The sequence below is a fragment of the Ictalurus furcatus genome, chromosome 1, assembly GCF_023375685.1.
Source record: "Ictalurus furcatus strain D&B chromosome 1, Billie_1.0, whole genome shotgun sequence".
Lineage (NCBI taxonomy): Eukaryota > Metazoa > Chordata > Actinopteri > Siluriformes > Ictaluridae > Ictalurus > Ictalurus furcatus.
Genome location: NC_071255.1, coordinates 3,306,737 through 3,332,363, shown reverse-complemented (window position 1 = coordinate 3,332,363; position 25,627 = coordinate 3,306,737). Strand labels below are relative to the sequence as shown.

General features: G+C 42.3%; 2 protein-coding genes across 5 annotated transcripts; both read right to left on the bottom strand.

Moving 5' to 3' along the window:
* Positions 1-26: 26 nt before the first annotated feature.
* On the bottom strand, positions 27-9,981 carry grb7 (growth factor receptor bound protein 7). Of its 2 annotated transcripts, none has more exons than XM_053618007.1 (15): positions 9,749-9,981; positions 7,121-7,284; positions 6,828-6,963; positions 4,387-4,543; positions 4,118-4,239; positions 3,933-4,007; positions 3,701-3,838; positions 3,402-3,512; positions 3,120-3,218; positions 2,606-2,686; positions 2,321-2,440; positions 1,777-1,828; positions 1,413-1,500; positions 1,106-1,199; positions 27-602 (listed from the first exon to the last, which is right to left on the bottom strand). In XM_053618007.1, exons 2-15 carry the CDS (start codon positions 7,276-7,278, stop codon positions 456-458), a joined length of 1,578 nt encoding a protein of 525 aa, XP_053473982.1. In that variant the 5' UTR covers positions 7,279-7,284; positions 9,749-9,981; the 3' UTR covers positions 27-455. The 2 variants fall into 2 exon arrangements, with proteins under 2 accessions (XP_053473982.1, XP_053473901.1); XM_053617926.1 differs by having other exon boundaries at positions 7,121-7,282; positions 9,753-9,981.
* A 2,114-nt stretch (positions 9,982-12,095) lies between these two features.
* Positions 12,096-24,919, bottom strand: atn1 (atrophin 1). 3 transcript variants are annotated; one of them, XM_053617626.1, is made up of 10 exons: positions 24,625-24,919; positions 21,888-21,974; positions 21,338-21,439; positions 20,634-20,747; positions 17,921-20,442; positions 17,430-17,658; positions 15,663-16,956; positions 14,630-14,758; positions 14,256-14,391; positions 12,096-14,165 (listed from the first exon to the last, which is right to left on the bottom strand). In XM_053617626.1, the coding sequence occupies exons 2-10, from the start codon at positions 21,912-21,914 to the stop codon at positions 14,132-14,134; spliced, it is 4,587 nt and encodes a 1,528-aa protein (XP_053473601.1). In that variant the 5' UTR covers positions 21,915-21,974; positions 24,625-24,919; the 3' UTR covers positions 12,096-14,131. The 3 variants fall into 3 exon arrangements, with proteins under 3 accessions (XP_053473601.1, XP_053473690.1, XP_053473776.1); XM_053617715.1 differs by having other exon boundaries at positions 15,663-16,953; XM_053617801.1 differs by having other exon boundaries at positions 20,634-20,744.
* Positions 24,920-25,627: the final 708 nt, after the last annotated feature.

The following is a 25,627-nucleotide window of genomic DNA, read 5'->3' as shown; positions in this document are numbered from 1 at the left end:
ATTTCAGATGAACACGCACACCGTGGCAGAGTATACAGAAGAGTTTATTCAACAACATAACAGAAATCATAAAGACTGATTTAAATACACGCCTGCAATTTACAGCCATCAAACAAGAAGTGCACAAAATGTACAACATAAACAAGTCGTATGAACCTGCACTCGTAATACATCATTCATAAATATTAACCTGCAAGAAAAATAAAAACGCTTCTCTGACAAAAAAAAAAATTCACTGTGCAAAATTCTTCATCTATCAGATCATCAGATATAATCCCCCAATGCCGTGAACTCCAGCATCACCAAGTGACTGAAGCGTGAACAGCAGGGGCAGAAATGATGTACGAGTTTCTGTAGGATTACTCGTCCGGTTTGAATCGTATTTCAGTTGGAACGGTGTGGACACGGTGGTCTTGGTGTGTATTGTTAGTGCGCGTAGAGTGCAGACTTAGGGGTCAGAGAGCGATGCGTATGCATGGGTGTTTGAGGCATACAGGCAGGATGCCACGGTTAATCTGGTGAAACTCCACTAGCTGCAGTAGGTCAATGAACAGAGTGACGCCATCGTCCATCGTGTAGTACTGCCTGCCGCCCTCCTCGCACTAGACACACAGACAGACAGAGTGAGTGAATCACAGAAGGCAGTGACAGAGCTAATCCACAGCCAGGAATCCAAAAAGAGAAAAAAAAATGTAAAATTCTCTCCCACTTTTCTGGCACACAACTGAAAGTCCGGAGATCGAGATACTGTTTACGAAAAGCGTATTTCGACATGGTACGTTATTCCCATTTGTTCATATGAACTTGTTTGATTTTGGTTTTGGGTAAAACGGATCAAAATGACCCTTAAATGGATAAAAATTTCCATTTCTAGAGTTCACTTTTGTACACTTTTCTGGCCACAGGCTTCAGGATCTTTACAGTTGAACGCAATCTGGTCTTTTCAAAACTTGGAGCAATGCAGAGAAGTTATAGGATCATTAAAAATAAATAAATAAATAAATAAATAAAAATAGTAGAGCGAGAATTTTATAACGCTTTCTCACACACACACACACACACACACACACACACACACACACACACACACACACAGACGACTCACAGGAATGAGCAGGTAGTGTTTGATCTTCCGCTGATGACACAGCGACAAGACAAAACACTGAGTGTGCAGCTGACTGTCCCGAATCAAAAACAGCCTACACAGAGAGTCAGACGGACAGTTAGACTCTGGAGGAATGCATCATACTTACAGATATTATAATACAGTGCACTGCAGTAGTGTTGTGTGAATTATTGCATTAAATCTGGGAAAAAATTAATTAATAAATAAATAAAATACATAAATAAATAAAGACAGAAATAAAACACCACTGCTGTGCATGGAAGGGGTCAAAGGTCAGAGGCCTTACCCATCCGCCTGACCCTGCTCCTCCAGCAGCTGTTGGGCGTCAGACCGGGAAACACCGCCATGGAACCAGGGCTGAGTCTGGTGCACAGCTACACAATGAACGGGGGGGGACGGACACGCCACACACAGATTTTAATGTGTTCTTCTTCAAAGTGCTAATAAGAAAGCCTCAGGTTTCTGTAGCAATAATCTGCTGTATATAGTTTCTTGTGGAATTGTCAATATTTGGCATCATCTAGGTATCATGTTAATCAGGGCTCCATTTCTAGCGGAATTCATTTGAGGCCGAATCCGAACAATGAGTTACTAATAAAAACCGTTTAAAATAAGCTCCACTGGCTCACAAGCCCATAAAATATACTCACGTGGAGGTCGTGACCCATGGTTTGGTAGGCTGTAGCGCAGCGCCTCTCTTTTCTGAAACACACACACACACACACACACACACACACACACACTTCAAACTGTGTTTGCGCATACAGCATGCTTGGGGTGTGACAGTACAAGATGATAAGCAGCCGTGTAAGAGTTACACTGTAAACATTATTCTAGAAATGATGACATCATCAAAAGGTCTGCGAGGTGCAGCACACTGCCAGAACTCGTTTGGAATGAAGAAGCGATGCGGCTCGAACTGTGGATGCCGGTTGCGTCTTTGCTGACTGACTTACGGATATTCTAGCACCTTTCTTAACCAAACAAGTGTAACGACAGCATGTATTAGACTTCAAGTGCACAAAACCATGAAACATAAATCATACTGTTTCATCTCCAATACCTGAAAACATACTAATCGAAGTAGAACTACAATCAGGAACGATTCTTTAAGACAGATTTTCAGCATTCAGCAATTCAGATTTAAGAAAGGTATAGACATGGTCCTATTTAGCTAAACCGTATCACACACACCCTCCAGTTATATCCCTCCTCCTGCTCGGCGCTCTCAGCCTCTCGCGGGTTGAGGATCACTCGGCCGCCGCTCTTCCCCGAGAAATCCATAGCTACCATCGACTCCTCTCCGTCTGCGCGCTGAGAACGACAAATGACCAGAGCAATTCAAATCAGACGAGTGGAAGAGGAGACGTGATCCGTGAAATGTGGAGGGAACACAAAAAAATATGAGGCATAATATAAGCCTATAGAACTAGTTTGCATGAGAATAGTGTGTGTGTGTGTGTGTGTGTGGACACAGACCTTGGTGTTATTTCGTGGGGGGATCTGTAGGTTAGGATTCGCCTGTGCCAGCAAGTAATTACACTGAAGCTGCTTCCCATACTGTAAAGCACACAGGTTCGCAACTATATATAGCACACTCATGTACAACATGATAAATTTCTTGCTTTCTAGAAGGTTCTACAAGCTGTCGTGCTTTATTAGCCCGTTAGTGTTATACAGTAGTGTTACTCCAGCAGTTTTTAGGAAATTAGTATTGTTGTAGCAACAAAAGCTTTTTATTTTTAAAATATATATTGAATGACCAAGTTTCAACATTAAACATTTGTGTATGACATCATTATTAGGCCTGGCTGATGAATACAGCACAGAAAACAAGACAGTACTAAATACAGCAGCACTAACATGACAAAAATAAATAAATAAATAAATAAGAGTTTACCAGTAGGGGGCGCTGAAATGCAGTTTTAAATTTAAACCAGAAGTCAAGTAATGTATAGGGTTTCCGTGTGCGCGAGTGTGTGTGTGTGCGCACCTTAAACAGTCTGAAGGCCGTAACCCAGCAGGTTTTACTCTGTTCACTGTCCGCACACAACAGTTTAAGCTCCTGAGAGTGAAATCTGCCTCTGCTAGTCTGAAACGCACAACAATGACACGTCAAATCAGCGAGACGGTACGAAAAAAAAACAAACACACACAGAAATAAAAAGCAACAGTATTAAAACTGTGTTAGAGGATTTTTTTTAATTATTTTTTTTTAAATCAACAGCAATCAGAACTGGGAATTCCACCAGGTGAAAGCGATCAGTGTTGCTACCTTCATGCAGAAAGTGTGCCCTTTAGGTGAGCTGTAGAGTTTCCGACTGTTGCTGACGGTATACACGCTGACATCCTCGAGATCAGCTACACATTGAAGGTGTCGAGGCTCCTACACACACACACACACACACACACACACACCACTACTACTTGACACACCATTTGTCTTAAGTCACAGATTACCTATTAATAGCAATCAAAACAACATTACATACATGTGTTCAAGTGTACAGATAAATAGACGAGAGAGAGAGAGAGAGAGAGAGAGAGAGAGAGAGAGAGAGAGATTGCTCAGACCTTAGATGAGCCCTTGGTGGAGCAGTAAAGTCCAGATCGTCGCAAAATGAAGTACATTTTCTTCCAAGACTTCTTTCCTGCTTCGCGTACATGCAGGTAGCCCTGAATCTCTGGACACGAGCCGCACTTCAGCATACTCTACAAAACAACAACGGACGCATCAAAACGGACCAAGAAACGGAACAGAGCTTGGGTGCGAGACTTAAAGATGTTTATATTTCACGCATAATACCTGCACAAGCTGCGATGGAGTCATTCCCGTCTTGACGTCGGTGCAGTCGGAAATCATGTTCTCCGGGAAATATTGCTAAAAGAAAACAAGTGCGTTCACTGAAACTACGAATGCTTTAAGCGATGATTATTATTGCAGCAAATTATTTCAAACATGATTCCAACAACAACAGCGCCGGGTCGTACCGCTGGCTTTCTGAAGAACTCGTACTTGGCGTAGTTTTTGCGGAAGAGCAGCTTGGTGTCGCCGTCTGGTGGCCAGGAGGACTGCGCCTTCGACACCACTTCGTGGTCTTCGAGGCAGCGCTCTTGAAACGACAAAACCACAAACAAGACATCAACGCCCCGAATGAGGAAGCCGTGTGACATCGAGACGCACCGCGCGTGCGGTAGATATAGGAACATGGACGACAGGACTAGATCTGTTCCGAGCGCCCTACACGCTGGTGTCTTACCAAGCCCTAGTGAAGGGTGCTGCTCGAGGAGAGCCCAGTTCTCTTCGTCCGTACAGTGAGTCGACTCGACCAAAATGTGGCACACGTCGCGCGCTGTTGCCGCGGACGACACGACCACCGAGCGGCTGTGCGTGTCCTCGCCGAACACCCTTACCACCTACGCACACACACAAAAAACACACACATTCTTTAAGAACACTTGGCATGAATCACGACTCCCACTGAACTGTCACTTTGACTCATAAAATGACAAATGATAAGAGATGCACAAAAAAAAAAAAAGAAAACACCTTACTTCCTGGTAAGAAGTTGCGCAAGAAGATGTACAAGTGACAAAGGCACAAAAGAAGAAAGGAATTAGAGAGAGAGAGAGAGAGAGAGAGAGAGAGAGAGAGAGAGAGAGAGAGAGAGAGAGATTTACTGTCTTTCAGTGCAGGGATTATTCAAATACCAGCAAGAAAAGAAACGGTTATTGAACTGGTCACAGACCGGATGGTTTTGAGTCTTCCGCTGGAACGATTACTCGGCGTGGACATGCCGCCGGTTACGAAACTCATATTCTAGGTTACATAGTCTTGTAGCATCAATTCCGATTTGGATAACTTTCCATTACTGCAGCGCTGAGCATAATAAAAATACTTCTAGGAAAATTAAAATAAGCTTCGGAGTGTGCAAAAGGCGTTTACTAAAGACACACTAACGAAGAATAACAATGAAGAAAAGAAAAGAGTGCATACATGTTTTTTTTTTTGTTTTTTTTGTTTAAAATAGCTGGATTGTTATAGACAGTATTATATACACTATACATGTGGTTAGAAAAATGCAGTTTGCTGTGTTTATTGAGGGGAAAAAAAGAAAGAAAAAACAGGAAAGAAAAAAGACAGAGAAAGAGAAAGAGGGACTGAACTCGTCAACCACAAACCTGACGAACCAGTACCACTGAACAGTCAAACACAGTCCGTCAGCAGGTTCACAGGGGACACACGGGGACAAGCAGACAAAACAAATATGCATGACTGACACACACACACACACACACACACACACACACACACACACACACGTCACTTTCCCGACTTCAGCTACTTTGTAGTGGAATGAGCTTATAACCACAAATCACAACACGGCGACGTTTTGATCTCTAACCACGACGAGTCAAAATGCTCTTTGATTATCAGCCAAAACGTCTGCTTTTATCATCATGAAAGAAGTGCGGAACATTCCAGTCTCCATGTGTTCACGAGAAAGCATGTTTTGTTCAGTTGTTTTGGGGTTTTTTTGGCGCTGGCTTCTTCATGTATCGAAATCTTTTAAGCATATCAACATTTTTTTTTAACACTGTTTACGTATTGATGCTTCTAGTGTGTGTGTATGTACTTAAAAACAAACGTTAGCTAGCCTGCGTTACTAGCTACAGGTCATGTGCGTGTTTACGGTCACTACTCCCGCTCAGATTTAGGTAGAGCTTTATTATTAAACACCAACATGTTCACTGGGAAAAGTTGTAACGTTCTCTTACTTAGTGACTTGGAATCAAAAGAAATGGCAAAAATAACGTTACTGAGGACGTTCCGCTTTCTCAGGACCGAAGGCTTTTGACTGTTACAAAGCGCTGACACAAGAGACCTAAATAAACTTCAGCGTATCAATGGCTACATGCCAGGTTTTTTATTTATTTTTATTATTACTCTTTTGTGGAGCGTCATGTGATATTTACAATTAAGAGTGTAGGCACAATACACACAAACAGAACATCCCGCTCCCTTCCCGATCGTGTTGCCCAGAACGCCCTGCCTGTTTCTTGGAGTACTGCCATGAAACACCAACCAGTGATTAACTGTCCTTCAGGAACGTTTGATTTCTTTAAGGATTACGTTTATTCTTCCGAGCAGGTCAACCAGCGAGACGCTTATGCAACCGTCATCTGATACTAAAGACATGAAGTGCATTCATTATTAATCCCCTCCTTCATCATTTCATAAATGACTTCATAAATCCAAATGGAATTTTTTTTTTTATAAATCAGACTTTCTTACATTACACTGGAAATAACGTATGCAGATTATTTATTTATTAGGAACCTCTAATAGCTACACCCATTGGCTAAACCTACCAGCTTTTATTTATTACCACTGGTCACTATACCACTCCTCTCTGCCCTTTCCATTAACGTCATCATACTCAATACTCAAAATGGAGTCCAAAGTCAACTCTGAGTTAATAACAACGACTCGCAAGTTATTAGTGGGCTCCGGTGAGGATTATTGCAGAGTTAATCTGATTCTTTTTTTTAAATCGGTCCAATGTCCAAACAAAAAACGCTAATCCTTTTACTATTGAGCTGTGAGAATTAGCTAGCGAATTAATCGCCTACAATAATAAGGAAGATTAACGCGCGTTATTGAAAAGCAGCGCGAGGTCAAAACCGAGGCCGTGCTTACGTGCGTGTCTTCGTCGGTCAGCGTGGCGCATCCCACCAGCGAGCCGACCCGGACCGGAGAGTGCGACGGACTGCACAGCTCAGGGAACGGGTTGGGAATGGACGGCATCGATGAAGGTCTGAATTCTCCTCTGGAGCTGTAAAACAAAAACAAAAAGCGTGTTTATGAACAATCTGTGCTGATGGATTGATTTTTGTGAAGGTGTGCATTACGATCCCTACTGGGATCAAACGTATTAGCGTAGAACGGGATAATAAAACGGAAGGACAGAAATTGCACTTGGAAGTAATAACCTGTAGCTGTTCCTGATCGCCAGCGGCTGGGATCGTGGTGCGGAGGGAGCGACAGACAGGTACGAACTCTTCATGGGATTCGACGTCTCCTCTCCTCTGCGTACGGTCTCACGCACAGAGCCATTAAAAACCTCCGTCCAACGACGATCCACCTGCATCACTCTACACACACAGAGAGAGAGAGAGAGAGAGAGAGAGAGAGAGAGAGAACACAATAGTTAATCCTTGCTCATACACGTGCTACATACAGAGTAAAAGCCAAACCACAAAGTCCAGAAAAATTATTTCTCATGCGATTCATTTTAAAGCACTCAAATAAATAAACAACACCCGTTCCACGTCTTCGAAGGATCTTCATAAGAAATTATATTTATTCACATTCATTAAATATTACGAAAACCTGCGTAACAAGGCATTTCATCTTTGCTGCAAAGTTCAGCCGGAGTTTGCACGCTTCTAAACATAGCTCTTTCACCTGGAGGGAAAATCAGAACAAGAGCAAAGAAAGAAAAAAAGAAAAGGAAAAACAGTCACACCTTCAGTTTTGTTTTTAATCCAGTGCTGATTACAGACAGGAGGGAAAAAGAAAAAAAAAAAAAAAAAGAGAAAGACTTCCTGGCACACTGACAGATTAAAGACAAAAATCAAAGCTAATGAGTTCACGTCGCGGTTAATGGAGTCTCCTACAGGGTGTGCGAGTGTGTATGTGAGAGAGAGAGAGAGAGAGAGAGAGAGAGAGAGAGAGAGAGAGAGAGAGAGAGAACTGTTTCTTTGGATGTGTGTGAAGGTTGTTTGCTGTAGATGTGTCGGAGGGAAAGGTTTGCAAAGCAAAACAGGATGATGTAATAGTCTCAGCACGGCACTGATACTGACACACCTGCGAGAACAATAAAGCCTGCAGTGGAACTGGTGACGCCGCTGGCTTTTAGGACTTGCACAACAAAAAATATTTCATTAACAGCTGTTTTTACACCTGAATTCTCCGTTCTGATTGGTCAGAAGGCGCTGATTCATTCGAAGAGGTCCTATTCATTTCAAGGTGGTGCTGGTGAGACAGTGTTCGTGATAACAGGAAACAACTTGTTTCCCCGAATGCACCGCAACATTAAGCGTAACTATAAACAGATTAAAAAATAAATAAATAATTTATATAAAGTGAGACATAATTATTGGCAAGTGGGATTTGTATCCACTTGTACATAATTTAAGCCTAATAATAAAAAAAATTAATTGTTTTTTTTTTTTTAGTAGTGTTACACACAGGACTGTTCCCATAGTAATTATTTCAGTTAAGAGACTTTTAAAAATGATGGACTCAACATCAGAGCTTTGAGGTCAAGCTGGTCCAAATCAATCGCACGAATACCATACAAACGGTACAATATTGCATTGTAAATATTCATCCGCACACAAATGTTTAAGACCTTACATTTAATCGCAGAACATACATCTTATCAAAGCATTTTTTTTTTGCCAAAACGACGCTAGTGAGGGCCTGCAGAGCCACCATGCTACACCCCATGTAGTGAGCATGAATAGTGAATGGGAAGCCATCTAGGACAGCGTGTTGAAATAAGAGTTTAAATAAAATACATATATAAAACAGTGTGAAAACGCTGGGAGTCAAGATGTTGGATGTGGAGGAATGAACACTTTTTTTAAAAAAAATTTCAATGAATCTGTAACGAATCATAATTCATACGCAAATGATTCATTTGAATCATTTTACATTTGTGGATGTTATGCATCGGATTTGATGTTTTCTATAATGCTATAACGTGCAATTAAGGCTTGTGCGCTAGCTGAAGCTTTTTCTGGGTTTGTGCACAATCTTTTAACTTTGAACATCACGCTTTGTGTGGCAAACAAACCCAGTGCAAAATGTGACTTGCATTCGAGTGGTCCTGAATCAGCAGTGGAAAGTTAACATCTGAAAAGTTGAGTCCATTACATAAGGAACGAAACACTTGATGGTGTGCACTTCAAGGAAAATAATCAAGGACGGGTGCTGCGGTGTGGCTCAAGACGAAACCGAAGTGGATTGTTTTTCCACTTAAATTATTAATATTTTATTTCTCTTTGACAAACTATAGCATTAAAAATGAGAATAGCCATAGAAATGTCATACTGCTGTCCTGAACACTAAAGAGACAGGAAAGCTCTGAAAGCCCCGTTTAGATTTCACACGCAGTTTGCATCTTGAAAGAACCGAATCCCTTAAACGAATCGGAATGCCTATTATACGAGTCATTTAGGTGAATCGACTCGTTGACACGATCCGTTCAAATGAATCGAATGTTGCCGTTCGTTTGATTAGTACAAATACTCAAAAGCTCAAAACAAAAAAAATAACATAAAAAGGTCTATTATCGTCATAGTCGCGCTATTATACTAATAATTAGAGCTTTTAATTGAATTATTCTTGATTAACGAAGTTAAAAGACACAAAATGACACCTTTAAGCTGTCACCTGTTGAGTGTTTATCAGTGTGTAGCCTGATAAACATAACAAAACAGACGAGTTGAGTTTATTCACCTTCGCTTCGGCAGTGGAAGTAAATTTAGTATAATAAATGTTTTCAATAAACTTCCCTGAGGGGAAAAAAACACACACAATAAACCCAGGACGTACCTGTACCTGTACCTGTACCCGTCTGACACGCCGACTTGTTTATGTGAGTGATATCCTGCTCGTCTCTGCAGTTCAAGCCCCGCCGGTCTGACTTGGGCCGCGTCCAAAACCACATACTTCCGCGCTAAACTAAATAGGGCGTTAAAATAACACGCCACCTGTCGCTATCGGATAATCCTGAGTGGCACTCGTTCGCGGTTGTAGATGTAGCCATGGTGAGCGCAAGCACTCGTGCAGGGAGGGGCGGGGCCGGAGGAAATGGGGCGGGGTTGTGGAAAATGAAGCGCCTGCAGGTGGAAAAGTAGGAGGAGCGTCGTCATGGGAACTTATGTAGTGGGTGAAACGGCGTACTTTGTACCGTGTTTACTTCTAATACTACAGTAGCACTGTGTACAAATGTTTGTTAAAGTCCTCAGAATTATGTCACGTCGCTTCATTTTTGTCCACTTTTCCCATAATTACTTGATTCTTTTTAGCTTTGAGTGAAAAAAACATTTAAAAAAAAAACGCAATTTCTGTCAGCGTTTTTTTTAATGACAAGAAGTGGCAATAAAACCGTTTTTTTTGTCTTAGTTACTTTAATAATTATTGATCAATTATTAATAATTAATTATCATTCTATATCTTAATATTTGCTGTTTAAATTTTATATACTTTAATATTTTTACTACTTTGTCATTCCAGTACTTTTAAACCAGCATTTATGACGCAAAATGCAGTTTTGTTGACACCTAGTGGTCGTAGCTGGTAACTACCAATAATATGTTTATGTTTCTGTTATCACAGGTAAATTAGCTATAAAATATTTAATATAAGAAATTCAGTCCACTACCTTTGATGCAAACTTTTAAATAAAAAATTATTTCCACTAGGCTTCAACATGACAATAGAGTAATAGAGTGTGGTTTTGGGTATACAGCTAGACTTTATCTGTCCTTTAAGTGCAGAATAAATCACTTGAGGGTGTGCTGTGATTGGAAAATAATCAAATATGTAGTGGCGTAGTCTGCTACTATGTATGCAGCAGATTAAAGTTACTGTTACCACCCCAAAGCACCAAAGTGTTTTATTTCTCTTATACCATAGCAATGTTTTTTGTTTAAATTAATTAAAGAATGATACGTCATAAATTTTTATCCGTTTATAGTTATGTTTAACGTTATGGAACGTCTGCTTAAAGTTACTTCCTGTTCTTGATCAGTTATTTTGATATGAACGTCTGGGTTTATATTCCGCTCTCGAAGTTAATGCACAAATGATGCAGCTTGCCATGTTACTGAAAAACCAGAAAGTCCTGAAGGCTTTTCTCCAGAATGAAAACTTACAGCCTTACTTCAGACTTTACTTTTTACCACATATTGCATAAAGATTATAAACCCACATTTAGAAAAAAAAAAGAAAGAAAGAAAAGCTACTAATTAAACACAGCTTTAGGAAAAAAAAAGTTTTATTTCCAGATTTCTTTTTTCCCTTTCAGTTGGAATCTTGTGATTTTTTTTCCCCCACGAGTAAAATTCTAAATCAAAATAAAAATAAAAATAAAAAATAAACGGTACCATGAAAATGTAAAAAAATATGTAAAACACAAAATAATATGTTTATATAATTACATAATTATTAACAAACATTGACAACATTGATATTAATCATAATAATAATTAAGAGCAATACTACAAAGAAAGGGTGTATGAGAGCGGAGTGTAGGTACACATGCACACTCAAGTACACACTCACTCGCTCCCTGCCTCCCTCCCTTGGAGCGAGTCACTAGAAAAAAAAGTACATTTTTTTTAGTATTAGCCCAAAAATTCAAATATTAGGGCTTTTTTTTTTTTTTGTATATTTATTTGTTTATTTATAGCTACATGCAAAGACAAAAAAAAAAAAGAAAGTCTGATTTAGTCGTTGGCTCTCAAACGTCTGAGTGCACTTACATGACTGTCTATTACATCAGTTATCAAACATTTGTCCCTATTAAAGTCCTTGATAGGCGACAGAGTGCGCACTACTGAAGTTCCCACTACAGTGCTGCATTCTTTGGGGGGGATTGGGGGGGGAGTGCCCCCATCTGATACACACCAATATTTTAAAGGTGTTAACATCAGTGTAATGATTTCATTCAACTTGATACAATACAATGCATTCTATTCGATTTGGAATATACATTTTAAAATGTCAATAGAAATCTCACCGTTTGAGTCCGTAACGCATTTAAAAATCTCCCTGTACGCTAGCAGGCTAGTCAAAGACGTCTTTAACCAGAAATGTGTTCTAGTTCTATGTGTGTTAGTCTTCCGAGCTGAAGACTTCTTTAAATAATCAACCTAGCTTACTATCGTAGCTAGTTAGGGATTATACACAAACCTGAATAGCTAACTCCTTTGAGTAATGCAGACTTAGCGCACGATTAGACGTTCATTATGAGTGCTTTTCTAGCAAACATGTTTCCTTTTTTTTCTCTTTTTCATTACAAGGAAATCTGTTCAAATTTGATGTCGGTTTTCCAAAGACCCGGGTATCTCTCAGTGATCTGTGATTATATTTGAGTGCATTTTGTTGGAAGTGTGAAGCCCAACATATGATCATATTTCACCCTGAAATTCATATTTTGTGTAGAAAATATACGGAGTGCGATTTGAAGGTAATTTTGATGAATTCCCGATGGGGATTAGTTAGGATGACGCTCTACGTCTAAATTCGAAACGGATTAAAAGTTATTTAACAAACAAAAAATGTATACAGTTTTGGTGACGTTTTCTCTAAGATGTTTATTTAACAATCACTGTAGGTTTTCCACCACATGAAAGTCTTTAGGACAGACGATTTTGGCTGAATTTTGTTTATTTATATATTTTTAATATTAACTTCAGGGGAAAACGATTGAACGATTAGTTATAGCTACTAGAATGTAAGCGATAACTGGAACTACAGTGCTTGGACGTTCCATATTAAAAACTAATGTATTAACTATAAGCGGATACAAAGTACGACGTGTTCTTCAATATAATAATCGATTATAATTGCTGGTAAATTGCTGTGGGCATCCATAAGAGAAATAAAAGAAATTTCGAATAAAAAAATTTAAACCGTTATCGATTGTTTTCCTGTAACAGCACGTTCTGTCGAGTTTCTTACATATTAAATATTAAAAATATGAGATACAGAAAGGATTTTCTTGTTTGGCCTATTTCCATATTATTAGTTGGTTAACAGGCTCAGAGCCAAATAATGTGGAACTTAAAACTGTTAAATTTGGACCAAATTGCAAGAGATATCCATGTCAGCGCAGTATATTAAGCTAATATTTATATTAAGTGTTTATTTGACTGATCATTTGTATATTGGTATATGGTACAGGTCTAAAATGTACTTTTTTTGAATTGTCACTGTGTTGTAATTGACAGAATATTTCACCCTCAAAATGTGATCCACTTTATTAGTCTGCTTTCTTTTTTTCAGGCTTAAGCATGTACTTTAAGTCTTAACTCGAAAAACACTTGCTTCACAAAAAACTGACGTACAGACAGGTCCATAAGTATTTGGACAGTGGCGCGATGTTCGTAATTGTGCCTCTGTACACCACCGAAATGGATCAGAAATGAAGCAATCAAGATGTGAAGTGTAGACTTTCAGCTTTAATTCAAGGGGTTTAACAAAACTATCGCAGTAAACGATTAGGAATTATAGTCAATTTTGGCAGAGTCCCTCCATTTTCACAGGCGAAAACGTAATTGGAGAGTTCCAACTCCTAGCAGAATCAACTCCAGACCTTGTATATCCTTAATTTGTCCTGAAATAACGAGGAAACAGGCCATTCCTGGCAATGAAACATCAGTCAGCTGTCCGATTACTTTTGAGCCTGTAATAACGGTTAATGCGATATTTTTGTTAAACCCCTTGAATTAAAGCTGAAAGACTATACTTCACGTCTTCACATCTCGAAGGCTTCATTTCAAGTCCATTGCAGTGGTGTACAGAGGCAAGACGACAAAAATTCTGTCGCTATCCAAATACTTATGGGCCTGACCATATCTCTTGGACACAGCCGAATTGTGGCCCCTTTGTCCACCTAAAATCACCCATGATGATGTTTACATAACATGATGGTCACCTACAATCAAAAACTAGTATTTTACATAGCTTTGGTATACGCATTATCGTGTGTAGTCATTCTCAGCCAATCAGAACTGGCAGTACTGTCATGTTGGAGTAACATTAGTGTTTGATAAATGATGCGTCAGTAGTGCGCACTCAGACTGTCGGACCGCTGTGGTGTTGTTGTGTTAGTGTTGCGTGTCAAGAGTTTGTGATCACTCCCGTCACGTCCTTCATTTGTATATTTGCACTTTCCCGTGTTTCTCCGTCGCTCGGTTCGGCACTCACAGCGTTTTGTCGCTTTCCTTTTTCAGGTGGCTGCAATGAAGATCAAACAGAGGGCAACATTAATGATGTTCCTGTATCTATTGGTTGGTGTGTGTGTGTGTGTGTGTGTATGTGTAGTACCTGTAATACTCTTCCTGTGTGAGAGAGTGATGGTGGTGATGGATCCACTGCTGCTCCAGTGCAAGTCTCTGGATCTGTAGCTCTGTGTTCTGATGATGCATGGAGGAGTGGGGGGGTAAATCACGGAACGGAGCGCCTACACACACACACACACACACACACACATTTGCAAATGGGTCAGCTTTTTAGCAGCTCATTTACACACTAATAGTTCAAAATACTCACGCCTTATTACATACACACACACACACGCGCGCGCTATTGCGGGATATTTCTAACTCGAACTTCTAATATTCAGTAATTAAAAGGAAATCCTTTTTTAGTTTTGTAAGAGCTGTGTGTTACAAGAGGTGTGTGTCAGCGCTGTGTGTTACCGAAGAGTTGCTGTCGCAGTACATCGCTCTCTGTGAGCGGGTGTGTGATGATGGATCCTGGATACGGTAGCCGTGGTAACGGAGCTCCCGTCGCTAACGGATCAATGAGCGGGTGCACGCTGCTAGGCGCTGTAAAATATATATAGGGAAATAAATAAATAAAACCGTGCCGGAATCTCACCTTCTTTCCTATAAAATACATTTAAAATACGTAACTGGTGGATTTCGTGATTCTTTTATTAGTTCTTAATATTTTCTACAGTATGAAAAAACAATGAAACATTTACAGCTAATTTAAAATGAATAATATAGATTTTTTATAAATAGTTATTAATATTTTCTTGTTTTTAATGTTTTAGATCAACGTTTTCAGCTAGCCTGCTAGCTAACACCGTTGCTGAATGCTATTTTTATGATCATTTGTGTAAAATAAAACTGGGTTTTGGTTTCGTCCATAGTAAAGGCTACGATATTTTTCACATTAGCACCTTTGAATGATTAACTTGACTTACAAGCAGCAACTGTAATGCTAGCTAAGTTATAATCTAGCTGACATTAGTGTTTATATGTGAGCTGTGGTAATTCGATCTGAAAGAAACGATTTTTTACTCCTTTTTTCAGGTTTTAACAAACCTGCATCTATTAGCATTTTAGCTTACAAACTGGCACGATTCTATTAGCTTGTTAGCTTACAAACTGGCACTATTCTGAGAATAGTGCCAGTTTGTAAGCTAAAATGCTAATAGATGCAGGTTTGAAAGAAGAGAGGTTATGTTTCGACATACTACAGGTATTAGCCATTTAACATGTATTCAACCTTTCGAAAGGAACTGAATCTCTTTAAAAAGTGAAACTCTGAATTCGCTCACACACTGGTTAGAAAAGCTAACACTAGCCATTTTCCCACTTTGCAGAGAATGTTGTTAGCATAAACAGTACACACTCAGTTATTACGACTATAGCCTGTTGATTTCAAACGTTTTCAATTAATTCTAAGTATGTACAAGAGACACAGGAGTGTGTAATGATTTACCTGTATCTTGCTGATGTAGATGCAGGTGAGAGTGAATGTGTGAGTGCTGGTGATGATGTGGAGTCACATTTAGCATTTGCAGTCGCCCCAGAGACTCTCCTGCTCCGCCTCCTCCTGATGCCCCACCTCCTCCTGAAGTTCCACCCCCGACTGGGGTTGCTGGGGTTCCTCTTTCCCTGTCTCCACCCGGCAGTGCTCTCTCTCTCTCCTTCTCCCGCTCTCTCTCCACGCTCCTTGCTCTCTCGGTACTAGGTGGAGTCCGGCTCGGGGCGGAGTAACCTTCAGGGGCTGGGGGCTGGGTAGGGTGGGAGGAGTGAGAGGAGGGGTGATGGAGAGAAGAAGCCGTGGGTGCAGGAGGAGGAGGGGGAGGTGCAGGAGGAGGAGGGGGAGGGGCAGGACCTATAGGGTTTACAGTGGGAGGGGCATGACTAGGTAGGGAAGGTGGTAATAAAGAAGAAGTAGGCGGGGTTGACAAAGGCTGAGGGACAGCACTCGGATTTCTTGCAACTGTAGCAAGGGCTTGAGGAGGTGGAGCCGGAGGTGGAGGAGTCCCATAAAGGGCAACCTCACTGGTTGGAGCTCCACCACCAGCCCCGCCTCCTAACAGTAAGGAGTGCGAATGAGAGTGTGTATGTGAGTCAAACTCACTTTTAAAGTCAAACCCGGTCTTTACTCGCTCCCTGTGAGCTGTCACAGAGTGTGGAAACCCCATACCTCCAAGGCCGGCCCCTAGCCCTGCCATTCCACCCGGGCCAGGCCCTGCCACCGGCCCCGGCCCAGGGTGGCCGTGGCCTCCTTCCAAGCCGGTTCCATAAAGAAATCCAAGGATGGCTGCGGCTGTGGCAGCATCAGCAGGAAGGTGATGTGGATGAGCAAGGGCAGGGTTTTGGAATTGGGGCAGGAAGAGGGAGGGGTGGACATGAGAGTGTGAATGTGGATGGGGGTGGGGGTGAAAATGGGGTGGAGCCCGATTGGCTGTGCCAAGTGGTGACATTGCATGGGGACGGGCATATTCGCTCAGTGTCCTCAATGCTGGTGTATCAGGCCCAAGATATGGACCGAGACCTCCAACAGACGGTAGAAGAAGGGAGTGAGGGATGGAATGGGAGAGGGAAGGGTGTAGAGAGTGGGCATGGGATGGGTGAATTGTGTGGGCGGGGTGGTGGGCAGGGTGGTGGGAGGGGTTTACACAGGGTGAGGAGGATGAGGAAGGATCCAGGAGAAGAGAGGAGGAAGGAGAGAAGAAGAGAGAAGAGCCCTGACGGGGAACTGCTGCAGGGTTACTTTCCTTCTGCTGAGAAATGTAAAAAAGAGTAATAAATATCTTTAAACATAAGGATAATCTTCCTCTCTTCACTTAGCCTTGGTTTATAAGTGTTACCAAGACCACTGTAACTAACTCCTACCATTTGTATATATCATGAGTTCAAATTTAATTGGATTAATTCATAGGTATAGATTGAGGAAGGAGGGTGGGGAGGACACCCTCCATTAGGTTTTGAAGGGGAGTGAATTAGGAATCTGTTCAAAGCATATTAGTGTTTTCATTGTCTTATATAATGTACTGGTTGCTTTTGCTTGTGCTGCAAAGTTTGCAGATGATGTAAGTGACAAGGTTTTACAGGAAAAACCTATTATATATATATATATATATATATATATATATATATATATATATATATATATGGCATATTTGTGCCGATGATTAAATCAAGTGTCCGTTCCCTCTGCTGATCCTAAACATTTCAGCCACTTCCTGGTCCTCACCTGTAGGTGCCTCTCCAGGTCTCTCTCTCTTTCTCGCTCCCGCTCTCTCTCCCTCTCTCGCTCTCTCTCCTTCTCTCTCAGGTCCCGAGCTCTCTGTTCCACCTCTCGCCTGGCTCGTTCAATTGCCTCGTTCCTCTTTTTCCAGAGTTTAGACCCGTCCAGAGGGATGAACAGGACATCGGTGCGAGCACAGGAATTCCCATTGCCACGATCTAGAACCCTGTGAAACCTAAAAAGGCAATGATTTTCTCTAAATGATCGCTTTTATTGTCATCATTATCAATATTACAGTACTGTAAAGTACTTCTTACAAGTATCTGTAAACTACTGACGCTAGCAAAATTGTATCTTCCCATTGTCTATCAGAGAGAAGGGCTTTTAAATGATGTCATAGTATATGCACATCCATTTATCCTGTGTGGTATGTAGTTGCGCATTGATAAAGTTTCTGGGGCTTATGGAAAATTATCAAATACAAAGGTCTGTCTTACCGAGCAGATTGGCTGGCATGAATTGGAATATCGATAGCCTTTGGCTCAGGCGAGGGGCTTCTGAGCACAGTTGGTGGACTGTCAGTTTCCTCCCTCTCTTCTATTGGCTCCTCCTTTATGACAGGTGGTGGCAAAGGACAAGATGATGATTCAGATTGGCTGTCTGCACCAGTGGGAGCATTACTGGGTGGAGCAACAGGGTTGCAGAGATGTGGTTGGATTTTGGAGGGCGTAGGCGAATGCATGTGACTGTTAACATTATTGTTGCTATTTGGATTGCTGGTAGCTACAGTGCTGCTATGGTTACTATTGCCATGGTAAGCACCAGCAAAAGGAGCATGACTATTTAAAGGGCCATGATAAGGAGCCGGTCGGCACCCAGACAGACAGGAAGTGACTGCACCTGATGCAGAAGGTGCAGAAGTTGATGAAAATGGGGGAAATCCTCCCATTTGATTTGTTGATGGACTAGGAAGTGGAGACAGAGTAGTGGGTGGACTCTGATTGGATGAGGGGTACTGCCCTGGACGAGTTTGACTAGGTGGAAGTGTGGATGGTGGAAGAGGCTGCTGGCTGTGGGAAGCTGGGGGATATGAGGCAGGAAGCTGGTGTCCATGTGAGGAAGAAGATGAGGAAGGAGAAAGAGATGGTGGGTGATTACGATTGTGATAAATGGAAGACGGAGCACTGTTCTCTCTTTCTCGTTCCCTCTCCCTCTCTCTTTCTCTCTCCCTAGATTGGACTGTCAGGCCTGGCTGGACCAGATAGTGTGGGTGGGGAACAGCAGGCCCTCCAGCAAAATCCCGACCCATATTTGAAGCAAGTCTAGTGGGACTTGGGTATTCTCTGGAAGGACCAGGATGAGGGGCAGATGAAGGTTGAGCCCCTGCTGGAGGGTATTCCTTGGTCTCTGGTGGAGGGTATTCCCTTAGGAAGTGTGCAGTGGGGGGAGGATCTGACCCAGTAGCAGGGACTTGATGTCCTTGATGCCCTTGCCCCGCCTGCTCCACTGTAGACTGAAAGTCTTTGTTTGGGGTGGCAGAACTGTTTTGTGGAGAACTAGATGGTAAACTGGAGCTTGAAGTGCTAACATTTACTTGGTTGACATTACTTGCATTGCTGTTGCCACCTACGTCCCTTATCTGGCCTGCAAACTCTCCCCATCTTCCCTCCTTATCTCTTGGGTGACACCCACCTGCACCTCCTGCCCCACTTGACCCACCAGGTCCAAAGTCCCGGCTCTGTGCTACATGCTGCTGGTTCTGATTCTGCAAAGAGAAGTCTCTCAGTGCATCCCTTTCCCGGAATCCCGGTCGGAATTCTCGACCCCCCGATGGTCCATCTCGGCCTGGTGCTCCAAATTCTCGGTTCTGTCCAGGAACGGGAGTCACAAAGTCACTTCCCATGTTAGCACTGTTATGTGCACCAGAACCACCAGTGCCGTCCTTAATTGCAATGTCCCGTGCAGCCCTGTCCCGCTCAGCTGGACTGCTGTACCTGGGCAAGTACTCTCTGTGTGGGTGGGGTGGGTGTGGGTGGGGCAGGTAGGGGGGGTGGGATGAGTGGCGGGCGGAAGAGGGGGGGTTGTAGACAGAGGGCAATTGTTGCTGTTGCACAGGTGCATGGTGGACACCTGGGTAACGTGTATATCCCCAGTTTCCAGGGCAAGTGGAAACAGCACTGCCTGACCATGTAGTAGGGCTGTAGTGATGAGTGTGGCGAGGAGGAGGGGCCTGTTGGGGTAAGGAGGTGGCCTGTGGAAGCAGAGAGGGTGGAGCCTTGTCGCATTTCTCAACTTTCTCCATTTTAACATCAGAAGGTGCACTTTGGCCTGCCTCTAGAGGCTTCAGAGCAGGTGGAGGTGGAAGAGCAGTGGAGGAGGCATGACTAACACTGGGATTTCCATGGGGATACTCTGCTCCACCAACCACCATCTTTCCTCCACACTGAGAGGCCGTTTTGGGGTTGACATTGCAGCGGCTGCCGCCATGTAATGCCTCATCACCCACAACACCGGAGAGCTCCATCTTGGGTGCTATTTTGGGGTCAACTGTAAAGTAGGATTTTCTGGCACTGCTGCTCTCACTCAAAGGACAAAGAGATGATGGTGACTTCAGTACTGATACTGATAAATCTGCTTCCTTCCCCCCCTCATTGTCCCGACATTCTCCGCTACCACCGTCATTGCCCCTTCCTGTTCCTCCCTGTTTAGGCACCACTCCTTCTTTCACCTTCCCGGCTTGCTTTGGTGAATCTGGTGAGTCTGATTCAGAGTCCAAACTGGCCAATGGGGAGCCAGAGAGGCTCGGTGAAGAGGATCGATTGTCCTGATCGATATCCCGTCCACTGCTAATACTACTGCTGCTATTAGCTAAGCTTCCTCCAGCAGAGCTGCGACTGCCTTGTGACTGGCCATCTTCGTTGTCGCTTTCCCGTGACTGGGTGTTGCATGAAGTTGGATGCGGTGCTGAAGTTGTTGTGCCAGTTGAATGGGTTGATGTTGGGGCACTGGACAAAGAGTCCTTGTAGTAAAAAAAAAAGAAAATCAAAATACATACATAGATATTTAGACAGACAGTCAAAGTGATCAAATGTTTTTTATTGTTTGGTCCTCAGCTGCATTTACTGCATTGTCATAATCAATTGCTGTCAATTTCCCATCTTTAATAAACAAACTGTAAGCTTTAGAAAACAGATAAGTGGGTAATGGTACCTGGACCTTCTGTCTCTTCGGGGGAGGAATAGTCCGCTCTACATCACTTTCGGATGAATCCTGTCCTTGTGGTCGTCTGTTAAAGCAACCAAGCTCTTCTCCTGCAGCTCTCTGCTGAACATGCCAAATGATATTTTACAGCCAAATGTTCTTCACTTATTTACTTTAAATCCAAAACACTTTCTCTTTGTGTAATACGAGTCTGATATATGTGAAAAATTAATGAGGCTGGACAAGAATAGACAAGAAAAGAAAAAAAAGAAAACAAATATAACTTAAGAGAGAAGAACAGAAGATGACAAAGCAAGAGACAATGGTATACAGCGCAGGATCATCAAGGATGAAAGCAAAATGGTGGTGCACAGGGCACGCACTGATTTTGATGATTCATAGGTATGAAAGATGCTTAGGATAAATTTGATCACAACTTACTTGTTAGCTTAGCTAGCATTAACATTAACCTTTATTAACCCTTTATGAATGCATTAACCCTTAAATTCCTAGGACCCGTCGTCGTATTCAGACTTAAATTCCTCACTTTTGTAACTAGATGCATTTCCTATTTGTTTCATCGTATTTGTTTTTACTGTAGAAAAGAGCTGTTGAGAATGACAGATGAACAGGTTGTGATGGGAAAACGAAGATAGAAACAACAGAGCGATGGAGAAATAGTACGAAAAAGGAATAGCGTGAGAATGTTTTACTGTTTGGCGTTCATTTCGTTCTGCTCGAGATGGGCTAGGATGTGGACGTCTCCCCCTCCGCTCCTCACTGCCACCCCGCCTTCGCCCACTACGTACGGGCATCTGAGAAGAAAATAGAATGTCATCAAGTGAGAGAGAGAGACAGAGAGAGAGAGAAGTAGATAGATAGGTATTATCAAGAAATATCAATTCAACATCAAGAACTGTCTACCAGAATAGACAGCCAAACAGGTAGGTGGGTGATTGGATGGATGGGTGGATGGACAAACAGACAGATGGATGCGTGGAAGGATGAACAAACAGGTAGATGGATGGATGGATAGATGAAAAATGCATGTGTGGATAGATAGATAGATGGATAGATAGATGAACAAACAGGTAGAACAAACAGGTTAGCATCAACTGCTAATCCAACTGATTCCATCAGATTTGGTGTCATTCAGCTGTAAATAAAAGGTTTTCAAAACGAGAGGAATGTTCACGTGGAAACTTCGCATAAACACGGTGAAAACAACATTTCTGAATGCAGCATTATTTTCTCTGAACTCACCGGCTCTTTGTGAGTTCTGGTTTTCATCGCTCCATTTCTTCCATTGGGCGATTAACACACAATACACAGCACTCAGTGGATTAAATACTGTAAAAACACACACACACACACACACACACACACACACACACACACACACATACAGACACAACACATAAGGACTAAGAGTGTTGAACATCTTAAACAACAGAGCTCTTTTGTCTCTCTCAGTTTCTGTCAGCTAACCAGCTGTACAATTGTGTGCTTATAACTTTGGGGCAACAGATTCAGGAAGGCCCATATATGGGTGTGATGATCAGGTGTCCACAAACGTTCGGCCATATAGTGTATCTTTGGCTTACAGCGCCTCCTCACGTCCAGTAAACATACAGTCTATTGGACAATCAATTTTTCTCTAGCACTATGGAAATTCTAACATAATCAGGGCCACTGGTGTGAATTTCTACATTACACAACTCTGGCTTCCTGTTGGGTGTTTTGTTGTTTCCTTTTGGAAACATTTAAAGGACGCTTAACATATAACATATAACGACCTTGCATAACATATAAATAAACCCCTTAGGGACAAGCTGTTCTCGTAAAATCTTTTATACCCCAACAACTTGCCAATGATTATAATTTCTTTTATTATTATTAAAGAATGACATTTCATCCATTTTTAGTAATATTCAACGTTGTGGAACGTCCAAACAAGTTAGTTCCTGTTATCAGTTACGTTACAGCAGCTATATACGGTAGTTCCTGCCCCAGCCTCTATTTTCTTCGCTATTGAAGACAAAAATTATTATTTTTTGCAATTTGTCATCTTATCAAGAAATCGCAAAGCCCTCCATCTTGGAAACTTTGAAAACCTTAACTCTGACTGTTACAAGGTGCTGACACTGGAGACTCCTTTCAAAATGTGCTTGTATGTAAGTAAACAGGAAAGAGAGAGGCAAAGATATATTGAGGCCTTGAGATTCATTCATAAGCATGCACACACACACACACACACTATTTATAGAGTATGATACTATATATAGAACACAGCCCGCATGATAATTAAATCTTAAGACCCCAGCAGTGACAGCTCTCTCACACACACACACACAAACGCAAGCCAGCAGTGTAAAACTGAACAGCAGTATGTTTACACACATTTACAAACATGTATACCCACTTACACAGACACACATATAGTCAATACCAAAATTATTGGCACCTCTCAAGTGTTTAAAATACCCAATTATGGCCAATTTCACCTTAAACAATTGTGAAGAAGAATGGTATGATGATTGACACCTCTGAAGAGTATCAAAATATCCAATTCAAATAACGCCACCTCTGTGACAAGTTTTACATAAGAGGCCATGAGAACAACCCACAAAATGTGAGCTACAGTTGGAATCATGTGTTGCGGTGAGACGACCCCAAAACCTTTTAGGCCGTGAACACTGTCGGCATTTTAAGAAAAAAAAGACTTTAGAAGAAAAAAGCCCCCAAATCCACTGAAAATATGGTGGTGGATCAGTGAGGCTTTAGGGCGGTTTTGCGACTGGTGGTTCAGGGCCTCTTGTGAAGATTGATGACATGGAGAATTCTGTTAAGAACCTGGATATTTTAGCAGGAAAACTTCTGCCAGGAAGACTTGGCTGCAGACGTGGACATACGTCCAAATAAAACGTTATGTCCCAATATGTTTACGGTCAAATATTACTCACTGCAGCATGTGTAACTCGTTAAACAGAATTCCTCTTGGCTCATTTTCATATGTGCGGTTTTGACAACTACACGAACACACGCGCACGTCTGTGTGGAACGGGCGCAAACACACACTCATGTATTGACACATGGGCAAACATGATCAACAGCTCATACACATATACACAAACAAACACAAACACACGCACACATACAGGGGGGGCTGTCTATAACACAAACACACACTATCTCTTAAACAAATACAATACCATTTATACTACACACACATGTAGACAAGCATAAGTTCAGTCCACACACACACACACACACACATATGCATGCACATATACATAAACAAATACATATAGACAAGTATAAATAATATAGGTCAGTATATGCATACACACACACACACACACACACACACATAGAGTGGCAGGCCTGTATGTAACATGCAACCACACACACACACACACAAACACTCACACACATACACATAAAAGCATAGCTGTCCACAAACACACACTCTCTCTCTCACACACACACACACACACACACACAGAGAGAGAGAGAAAATAAAAGCATAGCTCAGTCTATATGCATACACACACACACACACATAGACAGAGGTCTGTCTGTGACACACACGCGCGCGCGTGTGTTCTTTTGTATGCATTCTGCAGCTCTGCAGTGAAGCTTAACTGGTCGCGCGCTGCCGCTGTACGCAGGCCACCTCTGGATCTCACACAATAATGCAGCGCACATGCGCGTGTGTGTGCGCGTGCAGCACGAATCGCATGCCCCCTTTTGCCATCTTTTCTCCACAGCGCAGAAGCTAGCTGGAGTCGCACAAGCATGGCGAATAGAACACACACACACACACATACACACATACACACAAGCAGGCATTCTTCCGCGAGCTAGAGTGGAAACACAGGACATACACATTGGCAGCCAGACGCGCGCGCACATACACACGCACGCACGCACACAAAGAGCAGAAGGAGAGGAGGAGGAGGAGGAGTATCCATCCATTTTCTCCCCTCTTCTCCTTTACCTAGGCTCGCGCTGCGATGCCGAATCCCTCCTTCCTTCTCTCTTTTCTTTCCCCGCGTCTTTCTCTCCTCCTACCGCACGCAAGCGCGGACACACGCATGCGTCGCGTGCACGCACGAGCTCCCCATCATGAACGCTTTGCGAAATCATGCATATCTTTCTCTGTTGTTTGTTTGTTTGTTTGTTTTTTAAATCCCTTTTCCTTTTCTCTTCTCCAGCAGAAAAATCGGACTGACTGTACATACACACATATACACACAGGAACACTCATACACACACACACACTGATGCGCGCGTGCGTGCGCCTTCCTCCTCCTCCCCACCCCCTTTTCTTCCCTCTTTGCTCCACCGCCCTCTCCCTCTCTTCGTGTTTCTTCTTCTGCTGCTGCTCCTTCTTCGTTTTTTCCCTTTTTTTTATGTGCAGCGGGCACGAGCTAAAAAATTCCACGGTTAAGGGAACGCGAGACACGCACACGGGGAAGGAGGGCGAATGTATGACGGCTCGGTTATTTGCATATGATTTGCATATTTGCATATATTCTTAAGGTGAATGAAGGGAAGGAACGAAGACTGCGAGGACGCGCGCGTGTGCGTGTGTGTGATTTCTGTTAAGCAAGGCTTTTATTAAAAGACAACCTTTAACTAACAAATATATGCAAACGGTCAACAGGGAACTATTCCGTGATCAATAAACGTTTTAACTGAAGAGGAATATGTTGGGGATGGAACACCTTCAGTGTCACCACCGCACGTGCATGCTGATTTGTTTATGAATCTGCTAATCACATAACCTAGCTACCTATATCAGCAGTATGGGTCACTGCGTTAGCTAGTTAATTGTAACCATCGAACGACTGCCGGCGATCCACGAACATGAACGCAATGTTCTGGAACATCTGCGAGACCAAGTTAGGTCTTGTTATAGTGGCTATAAACAGTTGTCCCTCCATCCATCCATCTATTTTCTGTACCGCTTATCCTACACAGGGTCGCGTGAAGCCTGG

What these genes read in the sequence shown, in the direction of transcription:
- grb7 (XM_053618007.1), bottom strand. Translation starts at nt 7,278, where the DNA reads ATGCAGGTGGATCGTCGTTGGACGGAGGTTTTTAATGGCTCTGTGCGT. An exon ending in GCACCCTTCACTAGGGCTTG is followed by an intron (nt 4,240 to 4,386) that starts GTAAGACACCAG and finishes TGTCGTTTCAAG; the next exon opens with AGCGCTGCCTCGAAGACCAC. An exon ending in AGTTCTTCAGAAAGCCAGCG is followed by an intron (nt 4,008 to 4,117) that starts GTACGACCCGGC and finishes GTTTTCTTTTAG; the next exon opens with CAATATTTCCCGGAGAACAT.
- atn1 (XM_053617626.1), bottom strand. Translation starts at nt 21,914, where the DNA reads ATGAAAACCAGAACTCACAAAGAGCCG. An exon ending in AACGAAATGAACGCCAAACA is followed by an intron (nt 20,748 to 21,337) that starts GTAAAACATTCT and finishes TGGCATGTTCAG; the next exon opens with CAGAGAGCTGCAGGAGAAGA. An exon ending in ACCTGGAGAGGCACCTACAG is followed by an intron (nt 16,957 to 17,429) that starts GTGAGGACCAGG and finishes TACATTTCTCAG; the next exon opens with CAGAAGGAAAGTAACCCTGC.